At 52.0% G+C, this 19185-nt stretch overlaps 1 protein-coding gene across 3 annotated transcripts; it reads right to left on the minus strand.

Moving 5' to 3' along the window:
* Window positions 1-1274: 1274 nt before the first annotated feature.
* On the minus strand, window positions 1275-18824 carry HYKK (hydroxylysine kinase). 3 transcript variants are annotated; one of them, XM_004781703.3, is made up of 6 exons: window positions 18719-18812; window positions 15154-15334; window positions 14582-14950; window positions 13955-14094; window positions 9650-9833; window positions 1275-2705 (listed from the first exon to the last, which is right to left on the minus strand). In XM_004781703.3, the coding sequence occupies exons 2-6, from the start codon at window positions 15197-15199 to the stop codon at window positions 2266-2268; spliced, it is 1179 nt and encodes a 392-aa protein (XP_004781760.2). In that variant the 5' UTR covers window positions 15200-15334; window positions 18719-18812; the 3' UTR covers window positions 1275-2265. The 3 variants fall into 3 exon arrangements, with proteins under 3 accessions (XP_004781760.2, XP_004781761.2, XP_004781762.2); XM_004781705.3 differs by lacking the exon at window positions 1275-2705 and adding an exon at window positions 2714-2856; XM_004781704.3 differs by lacking the exon at window positions 15154-15334 and having other exon boundaries at window positions 18719-18824.
* Window positions 18825-19185: the final 361 nt, after the last annotated feature.

Below are 19185 nucleotides of genomic sequence, written 5' to 3' on the forward strand. Positions count from 1 at the left end.
CCAGAAAGTAAGGTGCTTCTGTAGCCTGGAGGGGACAAGAGCCTGGACAGAAAAAGCAAGAGCAGAGTCTTTGCTGTGCATTTGGTATTGATCCTCAAATCTAGAACTGGGTTTTCCCCTCCGTGGGTGAAAGGACCAGGGATTGGCTCTTGTAGAAATGCATTTATTCCAGCAGTTTATTAAGGGGGTGCCAGGGGCCTGGCATGGAGCTAACAACAGAAAATGAATACTATTCGATTTATGCCATCAAAGACATGGTTGTTGTTGTTGTTTTTTTTAAGTTTATCTATTTTTTTTTAAATTTCTACATCCAATGTGGGGCTCAAACTCATGACCCTGAGATCAAGAGTCACAGGCTCCACCGACTGAGCCGGCCAGGCAGCCCTATGCCACCAGAGTTTAAAACTACAGGGAACTGACTGGAGATAAGCAAGGACGGACACCAAGTAGTACACTATCAACGCAAGCCCGTACGTACTTAAACATCAAGATCATGGCCAGCAACATCTGCATTAGGAACTCGGTGAAGGAGAACCCATGTTTGCAGGAGCAATTAAGAAGGAGATCGGTAGAGTTTCGTGGTTCAAGAGAATGAACAGTGGTCTGGGAGTGAAATCCACAATTCCGTTCCTTTTTCTGGTCCCCAATTTCTGGAATGGTCAAGCTAGATTAAAAAAAAAAAACAATTGGGGCGCGTGGCTGGCTCAGTCGGTTTGATGTTGGTGTTGAGGGCTCAAGCCTCAAGTTGCGGGGAGAGGTTACTTTTAAAAAATAATGATGAAATCTTTATTAAAAATATATACAATGCCTTAAATTTCAGAAGCATAAGTGTTTTCATGTGAGTGATCTCGTTTGATTCTAACACAGATGTGTTCACATGTGCATGCACGGAGGGTGAGAGAAGGGAGGAATGGGACCCTGGCTCTGTAAGCAAATTCTTCTGTGAGAAAATGGGGATTAATCACAGCACTACTTCCCTCGTGGGTTTGTTGTGGAGATTAAATGAGACAATGCATGTAAAATACTGTGATATAATAAATATAGGTTTGGGTTTCCTTCTGCTCTAAAACCCTCGTAATCCCCTGAATGGTAGAGTAAGAGGAGTGTCTTTGTTATTCATCATAAATCCCTACCAACCACACCTGAATTTCATCTCATGAGTCCACTCCACAGACGGAGAAGCGATGGCTGTTCACATACACGGAAAAAGACAAGCCTGAATGGCCAGGCCTGGAGACTTGAGATCTCCTGGAGAACAGACAAACCCACAAGAATAAGAAAAGCCATTTACTGAATTGCACCAAGGAAGACGTGAAGAGAAATCAGTGAAGAAGACCGTGGTATCATGCACGTCAGTGTGCAGGGAGCTGCGGTTTGCAGACATCACATGTTCATATGAAAAGGACCACAAAGGAGAGCAATTTTGCAGTATCTGCTGAGAGACCCTCTTAGTCTCAAGCTGAAAACGAAGTGATGTTCGGGCCCCTCACTCAGGAGTCTGCGGCCTTGCCCGGAGGTCTCCCTTGGCTTCTGGGCAGGTCCAGTACCATCCAGGCCCAGTTTCAACTGCTGCCCTCTCAAGCATGTGAACCCTTCTTCTTACGAACACTGCTGCCTCTTAGTCTGTGCCTTCTCACACCTTTCTCATAGCATATGTTCATTTTGCAAATATCTTTGGAAACCATGAGGAAAGCGCTGTATTAAAAAAGGGACAAGAGAAAAAAATAGTTTGACGTAGTCTCTGCCCTCCAAGAGCTCCCACGTGATAGCCATAATCCATGATACCAAGTGACGTGCCACAACGAAGACAGAGCACAGCGGGGTTTCAGCAAAGCGGGGGGACGGGAGGAGGCTTCACGGAACTGGGTCTATGTTAACCAGGTCCCTGTGTTACACCCAATTATTTAAAATACGTGAATCTATCCATACACGTGTGTTCCTTTTAACGTTCAGCACAGTCACTGAGCTCAGGGCTGGATAGTCCTTGAGAGATGATCTGAGTCAAAACCACCCTTCTGCATGTTCTACCCACGAGGCAAGCTGGACCCCAGAGGGACGCACCTGCTCGCGGGCACTTGCATACAATGTAAATAGCGGTCCTGAGATCGCTTGAAGGCCTTCGTGGTTCCACAGGCTGGTCTCTTCCACGAGTTCATTTCTCACCGAACAGGAAAAACCTTCATGGAATTTGATTTGGTCCCCTTGGGTTTTCCACGATCGGAGCTCACGTGAAGGTTCCCTGAGTCACATGGAGACCCCCGAGTCCTAGGACCTGGCAGTTTCAAACCAGATTTCCTCCACAGCCTTCCGGCCCATGTCGAGCATCTCTTGCAAGCGCTTCCAGCCGGTTTTCGCAGTGATCATGAGATAGTCCTCGTTCTCTGGGTGTAGCTGGCAAGAGTGCGCCGCGATGACCAGGGACTGGCAAAAGCGCCCGCACACGAGCAGAAACAAGGCGCTCCTCTCCACGGGTGTCAGCGGGATGACGCTCTCAAAGCCCGCAAGGACGTGACCTCCCACATGCAGCGGCCTCTCGCTCTCAATCATCATGTACATGATGGTGACGGCCACTTCGAACACGTAGTAGCCGTAGCTCATGTCACCGAAGTCCAGAATGCCAGACACGTGGTACACGGCATCACCAAAGGCTGACTTGCTGGGCTCCACTAAGATATTATGGTCATTAAGATCTCCATGATTGACACCTACAAGGAGAAAAATCAAGCCATGGGCAAACATGAAATTCCCAGCTCCTTCTATGTCCGTTTCCTGTTCCTGGGGCATCACCACTCAGCTGTGACAAGCAGTCCAGAGGGAGAGTCAAACCCTATTTTGCCTGAAATAAAAGAATTTTCTCTGAAAGGGAAAAAAAAAAGCAGTTAATTTTAGTGGTTGTATTTGCTTTACTTCTGATCAGTATGAGGCTAGAGGATGCAGGCTGGCCGCTGCAAACACCTGGTTCTGACTGCTGGCAGAATGAATGGAGAGTGTTCAAAAGGAATAAACGTATATTCACATTATCGTACGAAACAAAGGGTCCTAACGGAAACTGGCTGACTCGTCAGTGGAGTGTACAACTCTTGATTTTGGGGTTGTGAATTCAAGCCCCGTGTTGGACGTAGAGAGGGCTTAAAAAATAAATTTTTTAAAAAGGAAAAATAATAAGAAAAAGCCAAGAGTCCTAGAATGGGCCAGATGTGTCTTTATTTTAACCTAGGATTTCTAAAAAAAAAAAAGGAAGTCTGATGACAAATAATTGTGAGTTGTCTCAGTCCTTTGATTACTAGATTAGACACAGATATCTCAAGTCAATACCAGTCAAAGTGGGGGTCTGTGGTCACTGATGGTCCACAAACTCTCACTAGTGTGTATGAGATAAAAACAGACATTGAGCATGTTTAGAAAAGACTGAGAGTGTTTATAGCAATTTGTCATCTAAGAGTGTGATCGTGCATGTCATTAAGAATACAGACCAGGTTGGTGTTACCAGACTCCCACAGTCAGTCGTGTGCAGTGCAGGGTGTGACCCAGACACAAATGGCAGGACCACGCAGCAGGCGCTGGGGAAAAACCACACTTGTCTTCCCTCAGGAACAGTCTGAGAAATTCTGATTTAAAACCCTGGCTAAGGATTAGGGAGACACAGGGACGTCCAGGAGCATGAAGCGGTGAGTCACGTACTTTCCCGTAAGTGCGTGATAGAAAGTAACATCCACTCCTGAGTACGATGCCGATTTCTTCTAGGTGACTTGGGATCACGTAACTCGTGTTTAAGTAATTTAGCCCAGTGGGTGACATGCAGAAACAATGAACATTTTTGTAAACCACAGATTCTGAACTACACATCTGTGAAACTGGGACGCATGATACAATGGACGCCATGTCACAGTCTCATTGGCAAGGTTTCCTCCTCCTCAGAGGTGAAGGAATGGTACATCTTATGCAATCAAATGGGATTTTAGAACCACTGAGTTACGTTTCTTCAAGCATGCAATCTGTACTTAAGCAAGCATTTTATTGCTTCTATCCCTTGTCTACTGGCCTATCAAAAAATGATAGAGCTATTCAATGCCTGGGGGGAAAATGACAAAAGTTGTTGAATTTGAGAATTAAAGAAAGAGAAGGCATTCTGATCAAGATGGCAGAGTGAGTGAGTTCTCTGATAAGCCTCCTGTGTATAATATACATAGTAATGACGAAAATAAGAAGAGAAAATATAGAGCCAACCTCAAGAACAAGATCGACTTATATAAAACACAGAACAGAAATGCAGTGAGCAGGAACGCAGCCTCGGGTCTGTGGACGGTGTTCCAGGTCGGCAATGTGCTTTACCCCTTAGGGGAACAGGAACTGGACGTGCTGCCTGCTGGGTGCGGGAGAAGGCTCACCACAGGACATGAAAGGCCGTGACGTGACATGACCTGAAAGGGAAAAACCATCCGAACTCACAAAAGGATGGCAAGTCTGCTCTCAACGCACTGCTCACATGGCCAGGTCCAGAGAGGCAGGAGGACAGAGCAGTCATTCTGGTTACCAGAGTCTTCGGTTCAGTTTTGAGTTAGTTTCTTTTTTTAAGATTTTTTGTTTTTTAAATCCTCTCTACACCCAACATGGGGCTTGAACTCACCACCCTGAGATCAAGAGTCATGTGTTCTATGGACTCAGCTGGCCGGAGGCCCCTCAAATGAGCTTCTTTTGGCTCTTGCTCATGGTGCCTGATTTCCTTGTGTGCTGATATACAGTATGTTCTCTGGACACGAGGTAGTGACTCTAGAAAAATAACTGGAAGAACTTCTAGGAGGCAGGTGATAGGGGCTGACAAGTGCGCTTACGGTGATGAGCGCTGAGTCATACGTGGAAATGGTGCATCACTGTATCGTACAGCTGAACTAATGTGACACTGTATGGTAACTATATGGGAACAAAAAATAATGTAAAACACTTTTTAATTTAAAAAGAACTTCTAGGGGTGCCTGAGTGGCTCAGTGGGTTAAAGCCTCTGCCTTCAGCTCAGGTCATGATCTCAGGGTCCTGGGATCGAGCCCCGCATCGGGCTCTCTGCTCAGCAGGGAGCCCGCTTCCCCCCACCCCTCTCTCTCTGCCTATTTGTGATCTCTGTCTGTCAAATAAAGAAATAAAAATCTTAAAAAAAAAAAGAACTTCTAAAACTGGAAAACATAATGAGAGAAGAATGCAGTGGGTGGCTATAACAGACTAGACATAACTTAAGAAAGAATCAATAAACTAGAGGACATGGTAGAGAAATATCTAAAATGCAGCATAGGCACAGAAAAATACGAAACACATACACACACACACACACACACACACACACACGAGAAGGGACACACAGGATACTCAGTGAGAAGAGTGAACGTGAACTTAATGGGAGCCCAAAAGAAGGAAAGAGAATGGGGCTGGGCAAGAAGCTCCCACACCTGATGAAAGACAATATCCATATACAGGTTTGAGAAACCCAAGCATATTAAGAAAAAAATCATTTAAGAAAAAGAGAACATCCTACAAGAACCCCAAAGGGAAAAAGGCAGGTGGTCTTCAAAGGCTGCAGACCAACAGTTGACCTCTCAGCAGGAATGGAGAAGCTAGGAGAGAGTGGAACCTAAAATCCCAAAACCCCAAAACCTAGAGTCCTATAGGCTGTGAAAATATCCTTCAAGGATGAAGAGAAAACAAAAGCATTTTCAGACAGGTGACATCAGAGAGTTCACCGTTAGAGAACCAGACTGGAGAACATGCTAGGGGATGTGTTCTAGGTAGGAACAAAATGAGGCCAGGCAGGAAGCTTGAGGCTGGAGGAGAGAAAACCAACACACAAGTAAATGTAAACAAACCTGACTATGAAACAACAGTAGCGTTGTCTTCTGGAGGCCCCAAGTATGTTCACCACGCTTACCAAATCAGTGGCTTATAAGCCAGGACAGACATAAATGCACTCAAGGTATCTTTAGGTCCCTATGTTGTCTGGGATCACACGACACTTTGATGAGTCAGGGTCATATATGACGGAATACAGCTCCCAAACTTCTGGACAGAAAGAAATACAGTCACGAAAAGAATGACCTCCAAAACGATGACGTCAAAAGAAGAGGAGTAGAAGAAAAGAAAGAACTGGAACAGACAGAGGCGAGAGTACAGGACAGGATCGCACAACTGTACGGTATCCCAGGGAGCGGACACTGAGGCAGAGTAAAGAGAGAAACTGTATCGACGAAAGCTTCAGTTCGCTAGTAAGGTAACAATCCTAATTTTATGTGCACGTTGCCTGAAAATACACAAAGCACACTTTGACAGAGATACACAAAAAGTACAGGAAATCCACAATCACAGTGAGAGACTTAAAATACACTTGTCAATAATTGTTAGAACACACAGACAAAAATATCCGTAAATAGAGAATTTAGACAACAGGGCGACGAGCTTGACCGACTAACATATACATAACTGCACCCAACAACCACAGAACACACTTTCTTTTTCAGCACACACGGACTATTTTTTAACTTTACCAAATGCGGCTTCATCGAGTAAATCTTAACAAATTTGGGAGTCCTGAAGTCACGTAAAGCTGCTCTGTCCCACACGGTAGTCGTCGGCCATGTGACGTCATTCACAGTCATTCAGATTAAATAAAACGAGGCTCTGGCTCCTTAGTGGTACCAGCCCCACTGCAGCTGCTCCGTGGCGGCTAGAAGCTACTGCGATGGACCACGCGGACACAGAGCACTTCCACCCGTGAAGAAGCTCTCCCAGGCAGCGCCAATGGGTCCCGTGCTCCCCACCCACAGTGCAGCTACAGGAGAAATCCACATCAGAAGGGTACTAAGAACCATCTTCTACAGATCTCTGTAAGTGCAGAGACGGGCCCATGATTAGATTCCTTGCTCTTCAAAGTGTAACATAAACAAGTATAAAAAAGTGTAAAAAAGCTATCCTACCTATTTCCTCCAAATTTATATGGAGATTCCATCCAAACCTAACTAAAATCTTAACAAAAATTTGTAAAAATATGACACGCTGATTCCAAAATTGATACGTACTTAAAGTAAAAAGAACCCAAAATAGCCAAGACCCTCTTATGAGAGAAGAAGAAGGTGTTCTTGGCCACAGAAGGTGGCCATGTTCTACCTGCTACAAGACCTTAAAAGTTTAAAAAATTAAGATAGTGTGGTAATCTTTAGAAACACCCACAAATATTCCAGCTACGTTCCCTCCAGGCACATGCTGGGTTGCACTTCTCTGCTCCTCAAGAAGTTGTGTGTGGCCAGGTGACTTTCTGGCCCTTTGAACTGAACAGAAGCGACATCACTTCAGGGCAGAGATGCAAGAGACACGTACCGTGTCCAGCTTCCCCTTCCCCAGCTACAGCAGCACTCCGTCCCACGCATCTCGGTCCCAGCGTGAGAGTCCGCAGAGCAGAACCCAAGACAGTCCACGCTGGAGAGGCCGCTGGAGTCAGAAGTAGCTCTGCTACCACAGTGCACAGTACCCAGTACCCTACGGGCCACTTGTCACTGCAGCATAACCCTGCCGAGCTGACACACAGTGCGGTGCTGGAGCAGAGAAGAGCAAAGGGAACAGGCACAGAGAGCCCCCAGGCATTTGGTTTATAGCAGAGGTGGTACTGTGAAGCCAAGGGAGTAAAGATGGCTTTTTAATAAATGCTGGAGAAAAAGTTACCAACCACCAGAAAAATTTACACCATATGTAAATTTCAGACAGTTTATAGACAGTTTATATAGAAATTTCAGACAGTTTATATAATGAAGGGGAAAAACTGTAACACTTTAGTAAGATAATGCAGGAGAATATCTTCGGGACCATAAGGTACGGAAAAATGTCTGCCCAAGGCACAAAACACTAACCAAGGAGCAGAAGACGGATATACCTGAAACCAAGAAATTCAGGACCATTGATCAAAACACATCATAGAGAAAGCAAAAAGGCAGAACGGAACAAAATATTTGCAACACATATAACCAACAAAGGAACTGTATCCAGGAACTATCTGGAACCTCTAAAATCAATGAGAAGGAAATCCCAGTTGAAAAACTGACTAAAGACTTGACGAGGCACTTCACGAAAGAGTTTATCCAAATGGCCAATACATGGGGAACTGCAGAGCAAAACCGAAGGAATCGCTGTTTCCTACGGGACTGGCGAGGGTCAGACTGTGAGGACACCATGGGTGGGGAGCGGTGGACACGCGCAGCCTCTGCTAACAGCAGCGCACAGGCACACAGGCACCCCGGAAAGCCGTGTGCCAGCGTCTCGTCACGCGGCACATAGACCTGTCCTATGGCCCAGCAGTCCTACCTCAGTGCGTGTGGGGCCGCGCACCCGGTAACAGAGACGAGAACTGAGGGTAGTGAGGACCCGCGGAGCAGTAAAGCTGGGAAAGTGAAACGGGAACCAGGAGAATCCGAGTGCATGTGAAGCGTGTGACAAAGAACAAAGTCAAGGCTGCCAACTCCCAGGTTTTCGGCGAGATCAGCGAGTGAATGGTGGATACCATTTTCACGACGTGAAGCTGAGCGGAGGGTGCTGGTTTGATGGGGGAAGTCAACTCTGTTTTTATGCTACGGCCTTGCGCTATGTTTACACAAAGTAAACGCTGCGGATGGAGTTGTGACGGCCCCCCACAGCCGACACGTTGAAGCCCACCGACCAGCGTGGTGGTGTTTGGAGCTGGGGGTCTTTGGGAGGTAATGGGGTTTAGATGCACCATGAGGGTGGGGCCCTCATGGAGGGATTAGTGCCCTTCTAAGAAGAGACACTGAGGGAGAGCGCAGCGCTCTCTGTCCACCACGTGGGGACGCGGAGAGAAGGTGTCTGGGCCTGGGAAAGAAACGGAGCGTGCTGGTACCTGGACCTCACATTTCCAGCCTCCAGAACTGTAGGAAGCCCCCCACCTCGTCTCCATACCTTGTGACGGCAGCCAGAGCTGGGCCCTACTGAAAGCAGAGGCAGGAGGGAGGCTGCTGCCTTCATCAGGCTTCTGCAAGTGCCCCTTCCTGCCTGGTCCTCCGACCCGTGCTTCATGCCCCGTCAAAGGCTGCTTCCACCTGGAGAAACTGTCGCCCACAGCCATAAGGAGGTACACACTAGCATGCTCACTGGAACCCCACGACAGAACAACAACAAAAACCAACCTAAAATTCCATCGACAAGAGAAGAGACTCAAAATAGCACGGTACATTGAAATAAAGGGTGGTGCATACCTGAGTAGTAAGGGGTACTACTCAGCACAACAATGGGTGAAATGCGCTAGAACTACCCATAGGAAATGATCAGTCGGACGGAGAAAAGCAGGTGCCAGAACTTGAAGACCATCTGATAGCATCTAACAGTGGGAAACATGCAGAATGTCACAGCCCCTCATTTATGAATCTGTATGTCGTGAGTACGAATTCAGTAGGGAGGGGAAGGTGTGATCCCGTAAGGTCTGGAGAGGATCTCAAATGTGGCAATTTTAAGGGAGGTAGAAGTACTGTTCTTTAAAGCACCAGGAGCAAGCTTGGCTACATTCTGAGACTTGGTGAAACTGAGTCGTATGCCCACGCTCTTCTGAGGCTCTCAACATGCCAGTGTAAACAGCAAGCAAAACACTTCCCCGATCGGGGGTACTCACACTCTCGGAAGTGACATAGTTTGGGCAGGATCTCGTCCTTGAACAGCTGGATGACCTGTACGACAATCTCCCGCTTTCGGCTCTGGCCCAAGGCGTCCAGGTACTTCTCCAGAAGGGGGACGTTTTTCAGATTCCAAATGAAGTTCTCCCGACGAAGATGACTTAACTTCGGGTGACGGAATTTCTAAACGGAAGACAAGGAACACTGAGAGTCTGGACGGGTAGAGCGGCCACGAGGGAGGGCTGGTGGGCGAGAGACCGCCCTCCCAGGCTCCGTCCAAGGGGCCCGCGGCGCCCCCGCGCTCACCGACACACTCCGTTAACCCCCCACGGGCACAGCTGACCAGGAGTCGTCGTTCTGAGGGCACGTCCCTATCTCACCGTAGCTGAGGGGGACTTCATGGAGCCCCCGGCGGGAGCTGGAGACCGGGAGAAAGAACTCTGCTGACCCCAACGGCCTGCCCCCCGCCGTGACCTCTGACCTCACCTTCTACTATGTTCACGGACTCTCCTGCAGCCACAGAGGCCTCCCAGGGGGCAGGACCGCACCTGCACACCCCCACCTCACGGCCTCTGCGTTCCCTGCTCCCCCGGACACACAGCCAGGCCGTGAACGTCCACCAGCTCCTTCTGTGGGAGGCCCCCCGGCCACTGCACCCGAAACGTCAGCCCCCTCCGGTCCTGCCTGCCTCTCCCGCGCTGATGTCTTCCCCGCGAGCCCACAGCACGGGCGGCTACCGCTCTCCGGAGCTCACCCTCTGGCCTTACTCTCCAGCCTCATGGGAACAGAAGCTCCTGCAAGGGCCGCACTCCGGGTTGGTCCGTCTGCTCACTCCACGTTCCCGCACCTACCACGGTGCCCGGCTCACAGAACACACGGCTCCAGCGACCGTTGCTGAATAAATGAATGTTCCCAGGATAGAAAATTCTAGAATTCCAGGGCCTTTAGCCTTGGAATTAGTCCACTCTATATGGAGTTCAAAACAGCTCTGCCCATCACTGCACAGAAGGGGAAACTGAGTCCAGGATAAGGAGGGAAGTCACTACTCATGGGCTGAGGGGGTGCTGAGGGGCCTTCTTTCTGTTGGGCGTGACGTCTCAAGCGAGACAGACGTGTCGAGGGCAGCCCAGGAGACAGGCCTCCGTCAGCAGCACGTGGACCAGCCCGTGGAACGTATGCTGGGTTTTGGATTTTATTCTACTTCTTTAAAAACATTCCTCTTAGTGGATTTTGCCATCCACTCTTGAGGCCTGGAGTTTGGACCCCCCAGGCTACACTGTCACCACCACAGACTTGCTAAGTAGCCTTGGTCAGGGGGGCGCTCTGCGGGCGTTTGAAGCGGCTCTGCGGGCTTCCCGGTGCCGAGCTGAGCTGTCTCTGCCCCGTGTCCCCGACCCTGGTTCCAGTGATGACGTCGGGCCGTCTCCCACCTGACCGGCTGCCGCACAGTCCCAGACGGCAGTCCTGCCCCCCAGAGTGTCCTCCTGGCAGAGTCAAGCTCGCAGTGCCCAGTTACCCTCACGGGACACGGTCGGACCCTCCTGATGGCGTGACGTGCCAAGGGCCACTCCCAGTCACAGGAACGTTCGGCATGACAATGCGGCTAGAAGCCATGCCCCTGGGGGACAGGACTGCAGGTACGAGTGGACAAGGTACAGGAGAGAAAGAACGCTGACCCTGTTCAGAACACTGGAAAGTTTACCGGGCATTCTTCTTCCTTTTCGTTGTAAAGAGCACAACAGACGGAGCCATGGTCCACCCGGGGAGGGCTCTGGGCCGGCTCCTAAAACAGGGTGCTGCCGGCCACGCACCCCAAGGGAAAGGGCCCGGGCTCCAGCAGGAGGAGCGGGACAGGACCTGGCCCCAAGGTCAGACACAGCAGGGTCTCAACAGGCTCTTCCGCTTAATATTGCAGATGTTTCCTTCGCAGTAAAATCCGAGTGCCAGCACCAGCCGCGCAGTCATTTGACGAACGAAGACCGGAAAGAATAGAATGAATTAAGACCTCACACCTAACGGGTGCCCGGTACAGATTCGCCGAGCGTGAGCGTCGCAGCTCCGGCTCCTGGGCGTCCGAGCCAGAGTTCAGGGGCCACGGCATGACTATGTTAAATGCAAACATCCCAGGGGAGGGCCACAGGCTGTCAGATGGGAAAACCAGCCAGACCTCACCTCCCCGGCCTACCAGACACGCTTGCACGGCACACGGGGACAGAAGGCACACAGGAAGTCTCCCGCTCAGCCCCAGGGGCTCTGGGACAGAGGACATGGGACCCTCCTCCGTCCCACGGCTGGGGTGCCCCGGCCTTCCTCTCACTGAGCTCCCACTAAGGCTCCGTGACTCTTCTAAAGCAGCAGCCACAGGGAAGGACACCGGGAGCCATGAGGGGGCACAGTGTGAGGTCCGCGGAGGCTGGCGAGCTTTCCCCAGCGGCACAGGGCTCCCTCGTGACCGACGTCAGGGGAGACTGCTGCCCTGTGTGTGGCGCCGGGTCCCAGCACACATGTTAGAGCCCGTGTCTTCCTCAGCCCCTCCGTGTCCCATCGCAGAACATTAAATCAATCACCAAATCCGGCTGGCTCCGTCTCCAACATGTATCTTGAACCTTCCGTGGGTTCCGGCCCTCAGTCAGCCTCTCTCTGATGCTTCCTTCGCTTCCTAGACACGCTCCGCCCACTCCGGCTCTCTGCCAGCCTGTCCGCCGCACTGGTCCACGGAGTGCCGCAATGTCGCGATCTGTGCCCGTTTGAAGACCCTCCAGGCGAGGGCACATGAGGTGACGAACGCGGCTGTCACATGCGACTGATGAATCCCTGACCTCTACCTCTGAAGCCAATAATACATCACATCTTAACTTAATTTAAACTAAAAAAAACCCCAGGAAGTAAAAATAAAAGCCCTCCAAGCTTCCTAAACCCTTTCATGTCATACACGACAATGTATCTCATAATCTGACAAGCATCCGTCTCCAATTTTGTCCCCATCTTGTTCTCTCGGCAACCAGCTGCCTTGTGGTGAGGAGGCGGGGCCATCCTGGGGACGAGAGCCCACGTGGAGGAGAACCACAGAGCCCCCGGCCCAGCACCCTGCTGAGTGCGGCTGCACGTGGGGCCCCATCCACACCCTGACCCACAGACACATGAGAAATAAATCCACGTCTGAAGGTGTCAGTTTGGAGATGGTCTGTTACGGGGCATAGGTGGCCAGGACGCTGCTCGGCGAGGCCAGCGACAGGAGGTCGGAGTTCAGAAGTCGCAAGAGGAACGAGGGATCGTTTATGCGCAGCTCAGGAAGAGAGGGGTCCAGGGGGCATTTCCCAGAGGGCAGCGCCCGAGGGAGTCTGGCTGCACGGGGAAGGGTCCCGGTGGCTCGGAAAGTGGCACGTGTGAAGACGCACGCGAAGCTGCGTGAGACAGAGTGGCCCGTCGGGGATCCATGAGGAGTGATGGGGAGAAGGACGAACGGACGGACGGAGGCCCTGTGGGGACACAGGCAGGACGGGGCATGCGGGGCCTCACACGGGGACCTTGGCCTCCACATCGAAGCAGCAAGAAGCCACTGACAGGCTCCGTGGTTGGATTTGTAGTTGTAGAAAGTAACTCTGAATCGGCACAAAGAGTAAATGGGAGAAGGAGCCTGACCACAGGGAGGCAACCGTGGTGAGTGAGGACAGTCACGGTGGGGGCGGGGCGGCTGGGCCACAGAGGCGCGTGGCCTGTGGCATAAGCAGGACTCAGTGGGGGGTCCTGGAGGTGTTTTCCTCATGCAGACCACGCGGCGCAGACCACCTCTGAGCGTGCGTGCCGCCCCCAACCCCCGGCCCCAGCATATTCCTCTGGGACGGGTGAGCCCGTCCTCTTCTCCCGGAGCTGGGCACGGCCGAGGGGCACGTACACACGTGCTGTGGGCGGCTGCAGGGCACACTCGTCATTCACAGTACCATTTCCACCACCACACAGACACACGTCCGCCCAGGCCTCCGGCTCCCGCGGCAGCTCGCTTGCTGGCCGGACAGTGTGGGGCCTACTCTGCAAATACGGACAGTCTTCCGGGAGCGGCACCAAGAGTGTAGGGGCCGCCTGGAAACGCAGGCAATTCTGCCCACACTCCCGCGAGGCGCAGGGCTGGCGGAAAGAGGCCTCGCGGTCAAGAAGTGCCCATAGCAGCGGCCCTAGTCCCTCCTAACAGCCCACAGGCGGCACTGGGAGGAGAAAGGGAGTCTGGCCCTGGGTTTGTTAACTGAAACAGACCACAACTCAACAAGTACGCAGGTCCTAGAAGCAAGCAAAGCCCCACGTCCTACCTGCAGGGTCTCATCCAGTTTGCCGGCGAGCCTCCCGACCTCGTACAGCAGCTGGGGGCTGCTGGGGACCTCGGCCACAGGCGTCCCCGGGAGGTAGGACAGCAGCCTCAGCAGGTAGCCTGCGACTCCAGAGCTGCCATCTGCATGGACGCAAGCACATGCCGTCACGTCTCAGGGAGATGGCCGGGGCTGTCCTGCTCGGTCATTATGACCAGGAGAACCACAGATGTCACAGGAAAGGAGCAACACACAGGCTTCACGGGGTCCACAGGACGGGTGGACAGACCTGAGGGTCCCAGAGCCAGCCACGTACACATGACTGTTCGGTGGCCCCAGGATTCAGAGGACGTGCAGGACTGGGAAGCAGGGTGCCCCAGGTCACCTGTGACCCCGAGATCAAGACCCTGGGATCACGACCTGAGCCCCCAGGTGCCCCCGTCAAGTCCTTTCTGAGGGGAAGAGTTACAGCAGATCCTGTGAATCAGAGCCCCCGATCTCCACTCTGGGGAGGCTGCATGTCCCCCACGCCTATACCCGGAGCCATTAACCCGTTCCCAGTGTTTCTACTTGGAGCTCAAATGCAGTAACGTATGTGGATGCGGTGATGGTGAGTGGGTGGGCTCTTACCTACAGACACGAGAGAGCTGAGGTGGCCTCCCGCAGTGGGATGCACGGAGGCCGTCGGGAAGCCAGCGGCTCTCAGGAACATGCTGACGTGACTCTGCACTTCAATCAGCTCTGGGCTCCTGCTGGACTCGGCGTTGCTTATCTTAAGGACGTACTCTGTCGGCTCATCTGCGGCATCTTTGGCACTTGAAATGTACACGTGAAAGTTCTGGTCATCATAGCTGGGAAGTGGCCGGATCTTGGAAACTTTTAACCCAAATAACGATTCCACTAACGCAGAGGCTTGTGCGTCACTGAAAGTCGGTTTCGCAAGAGCCTGGGGTTGCTGATCGTCTCCGTGTGACATTACGTCTCGGGAAAACAGACCGACTAGGAAGAGGACACGCAATGAACACATTTACTTAAGTGATTTTTCTTAAGACAGACCCATCATGCTGCTCACTCCTGATTCTATATATTTTATTAATTTTCACTCGTAAAGCTGAAAAATTAAATTTGTAAACAGGATAAAGAAAGAGGTGTTTGGGCAGGTGAATAAATATCCTTGCATCATAGATGACTTTCACACTCACCTCGCAGACAGGAGGGAGGAAAGCCCCTGGCACGCCCTAGTCCCATTCCTGGCTGAGGTCGCGACAGGAGGAGCACAGGAGAAGCAGAAACTGAGGTCGCGACAGGAGGAGCACTTTGCCGAGACACACCAAGATCCGGGACCCATGCTATTGTCCCTTTGACAGAGGGGACAGCTTGGGGCTAAAACATAAGTTCAGATCCAGGGATCTTACTCTGTTGCCCACCAGTTCCGCTGAATCATAACCTCACCGTCCAGCTCACCATGCACACTTCCAGTCCAGAAGCATGGGCTGGTGTGCGAGGCACGGTGTGAGCCCTGGAGGACACGTGCAGATGCCCCAGGGCGCTCCGGGACACGAGGCATGTCAGCTCACGGTCACAAACACCCTCCCAGTCCGACACTCAGAAGCTGCTCAGGACATCAAGTCACAAGGCAGTAAGTACCAAACTGAGAACACCAAAGAGCCCTGAACTAAGCACACCCCTGGTGTGTATGAATTAACACTGAACTCAGTTGACCTTTACGTTGCAAAGAATCACTTTTCTACAGCCAAGCAGAATAAGGGCTGGAAGTAAACATGAAGAGCAGTTCCACAAGGCTGCCCAGCTGGCTCAGGGCGTAGAGCGTGTGACTCCTGATCTCAGGGCTGTAAGTTTGATCCCCATGCTGGGTACAGCGATTACTTGAAAATAAAATCTAGGGGGGCCTGGGTGGCTCCATCAGTTACGTGTCTGACTCTTGATCTCAGCTTACGTCTTGATCTCACAGTCGTGAGTTGCAGCCCCATAGTGGCTCCACATTGGGTATGGAGCTTACTTAAAAAAAAAAAAAAACACTATGGGGTGCCTGGGTGGCTCATGGATTAAGCCTCTGCCTTTGGCTCAGGTCCTGATCTCAGGGTCCTGGAATGGAGTCCCGCATCGGGCTCTCTGCTTAGCGGGGAGCCTGCTTCCCCCTCTCTCTCTGCCTGCCTCTCTGCCTACTTGTGATCTCTGTCTAATAAACAAATAATATCTTTTTTTAAAAAAAAACTGCACACACTTGGCATCCCTCAAAAGCATCTACGTGACACAGATACCACAGAGAAGAGCTTCTGAACAGCCTTCAGGAACCAAATGTTTGAGTTCCATGCATCCTCACTTCCCTTTTTTTCCAAAATAGCTTTCTTCCAACGCCCCCTTCATACTAAGCTGTAGGTAACGAGTAACATCTGCGGGTGGGCTGCGTTTCAGGCATGATCCTGATGGCGGTTCAAGGGATGGCGTCATACAAGAAGCATCTCAAGAAGAGCAAGCTTTCATCTACAGAAACTGGAACAGCTGTCGCTTCCGGAGGGCTCTCTGGAGGGCCATGTCTAGATCTCGACGATGCTTGGTTTACACGGATACATACATCCGTCCAAACTTGAAACTTAAGGATAAGATCTGTGGGTCTCACTCCTTGTAAATTTAACCTTAAAAAAAATAAAAGTCCCTGTGAGAGACTGGCAAGGACAAGGGGCTGAGGGTGGGGCCTTAGGACCTTCTCGGAGCTCCCCAGATCACACTATGCCCACGAACGTCTAATCACTTCGGATCTATGAAAGCCAGAGCTCACCTCACTCCAGTGAGGAGACGGGGATAAAATTCAGAGAGGCACACTGGGGCTCTCCCATAGGAAACCCTCCCCACCACAGTCCCAAGTCTATGCCTGATGACTCAAGTGATGACAAGAATTTTAGCCTAGGGACTTCTGGGTGCACAGCTCCAGCCATGGTCCTGGGGTCCTGGGATCAAGTCCCACATCGGGCTCCTTGCTCAGTAGAGAGCCTGCTTCTCCTTCTGCCCACTGCTCCCTCTGTGTCAAATGAATAAAATCTTTAAAAAAAAAAAAAAAGAATACTCGCCCTAAATGCCATTCTCTTCCTCCCTGCCTTCCTATAGATCCTCTTTCCAAAGTGACTTCTCTCCCCTCAGAAGCCTGCAGCCAGCCGCTCCCGCCACGGGCCAGTTTCTACCACCTGTCACAGTCACTGTGTTCTTGCCAATCACTTTCCATGTTTGCTTTCTGACCAGAGTATTTGCTTTCCAGGCTTGTTCACTAAGATGCTGTGACAAAGCCTGAATGGGGTTTCAAAACATAATCCTTGCACCTGAAACTTGGGGGAACCAACATATCCTATCACATTGTACGTGGGCTTTAAGACTTCACAGAAAGTTTTAACATTCCTTCTGGAGGTGTATAAACTGATATAAGGCCAGTAGTAAGAATACTTGAAGTTCAAAATACTTGCAAGGTTTAAACCCAACATGAATTGGATTCACAGTTTTTTAACTCCTAAAGCGTTAAGGATGTCAGAGTAATTCTGAATTTGATATGAAGTACAAACCCTTAAAGAGAAAAGGAACCTAGGAGGCAAGTGGGGAAGGCCTGTCTCCCTTCCAGCCTAGAAAATGTTCCCAGACCTTCGTCCAACAGGGCTGGCGCCGCTGAAGGAGAGGGGAGCAGTGTTGGCAGCTCTCGCCGTCAAAAGAAGATCTGGTACAAAAAGGAGCTGAGCTGATCCAGTGTATTTTACCTACACAGTAAAAAAAAAAAAAACCCGAGGGCAGAAAGTTGCTCTGTTGCAAGAAACAAAGCGTCATTAATCCCAGCAGCACTGCTGAGCCTCGGAAAGGGCGCACTGGTCACATCTCCGCTAAGTAGGGATTGGACAGGTCCACCCTGAGAGTCCCTGGCAGCTCTGACTTCCTATGCTTCTCCGGTTCTTTCTTTCCAAGCTGAAGATTGCCTTTCTTTGTACACAAGGACTCAGACGATGACAGTAACGGCACCGACCATCAGCTCCTCAAAGTCAGTGAGCACAAGGAAAGAGACACGTTCATCAGTGGTGTGTGCCCTGATGTCTGTGGTGTGTAGAGGGACAAGGAAGAGAATCCAAATCCCGGAGGAGGTCCGGCTACACTTGAGGCCGGAGGGCTTTACCAAGGGACTGAGAAAGCATCCAGGGAGCAGACGTTCTCCAACCCCGCTCGCAGCCCGTGAATCCCACACACTTTGTCCCACACCCGGGGGTCTGGACTTTCAACCCTGCACTGTGCTGAGACACCCTGGTGGAAACGCAGTTAGTTATTCTGGGTTCTCCCCGCTCCCGGCCAGATGGACAAAGTCTGGTTAGACTCGACTCAGGACGCCCTGCACAGTGCCCTTCTCCCGCGATTCCCCTGCTCCGACCTCGCCGGGTGCAGAGTGGGGTCATGCCCAGGGAACATCGGTGACCCCTGTGCCCAGCCCAGGGCTCCACAGTGGGCGGCTGCGGGCTTTGGAGGTCCTCCTGCTGGAGCATGGGGTGGGGGGCGGGGAGTGGGGTGCTCCAGGACCGGGCAGGGGCTGGCGACCCCAGAGGCAGGAAAACAAGGAGGTGGGGGCTCATGGGTCAGGGGGCTGCAGCCCCGGGACCGCGTCCCCACCCACGGCCGCCCCTCCGCCCGGTCCCCAGGCCACTGCGGGAGAGTCGCACCACAGTCCCCCCGGTGCACCCCCAGTGCTGTCGGGGCGGTCCCCGCTCTCCCCTGCCGGCTCACCCGCAGCGACCCGTGATCCCGAGGCGACACGGCTGTCCAGCGGCTCTCGATCCTGCAGCGGCCCCAGCCAGCCAGAGCTCGCGAACCCCGACTTCTGATTGGCCCCTCGCTAACCCGCGCCGCCAATCAGCGTACAGTACTGGGGGGCGAGGCTGGGCCGCGGCCGACCCGCCCCGGCCGGCGGGATCAGCTCCTGATTGGCTTTCCGCAACCATGCCCCGCCCCCACCTCGGTGGTCCCTCCACTCAGAATCCGCCATCCCCACGTAATTGGGCTTCTTGTTTCTGATTGGCTCTTCGCGACCCCGCCCCGCCCACTCCAGAAGGGCCCCTGAAGTTGCGTGCAGTCCCCGCGGCGGCTCCGCCGGCGGCTGCCCCAGGGTTCAGCACGTCCCGGTGCCGCTGGAGCCTGGTCCCCGGGGCCGCCTTCGCCCGCGAGGAGGCCCGAAGAGGCTGGGCCCACACGCC

This window comes from Mustela putorius, unplaced genomic scaffold, assembly GCF_011764305.1.
Source record: "Mustela putorius furo isolate JIRA1106 unplaced genomic scaffold, ASM1176430v1.1 tig00003875_pilon_pilon_pilon, whole genome shotgun sequence".
NCBI classification, from domain to species: domain Eukaryota; kingdom Metazoa; phylum Chordata; class Mammalia; order Carnivora; family Mustelidae; genus Mustela; species Mustela putorius.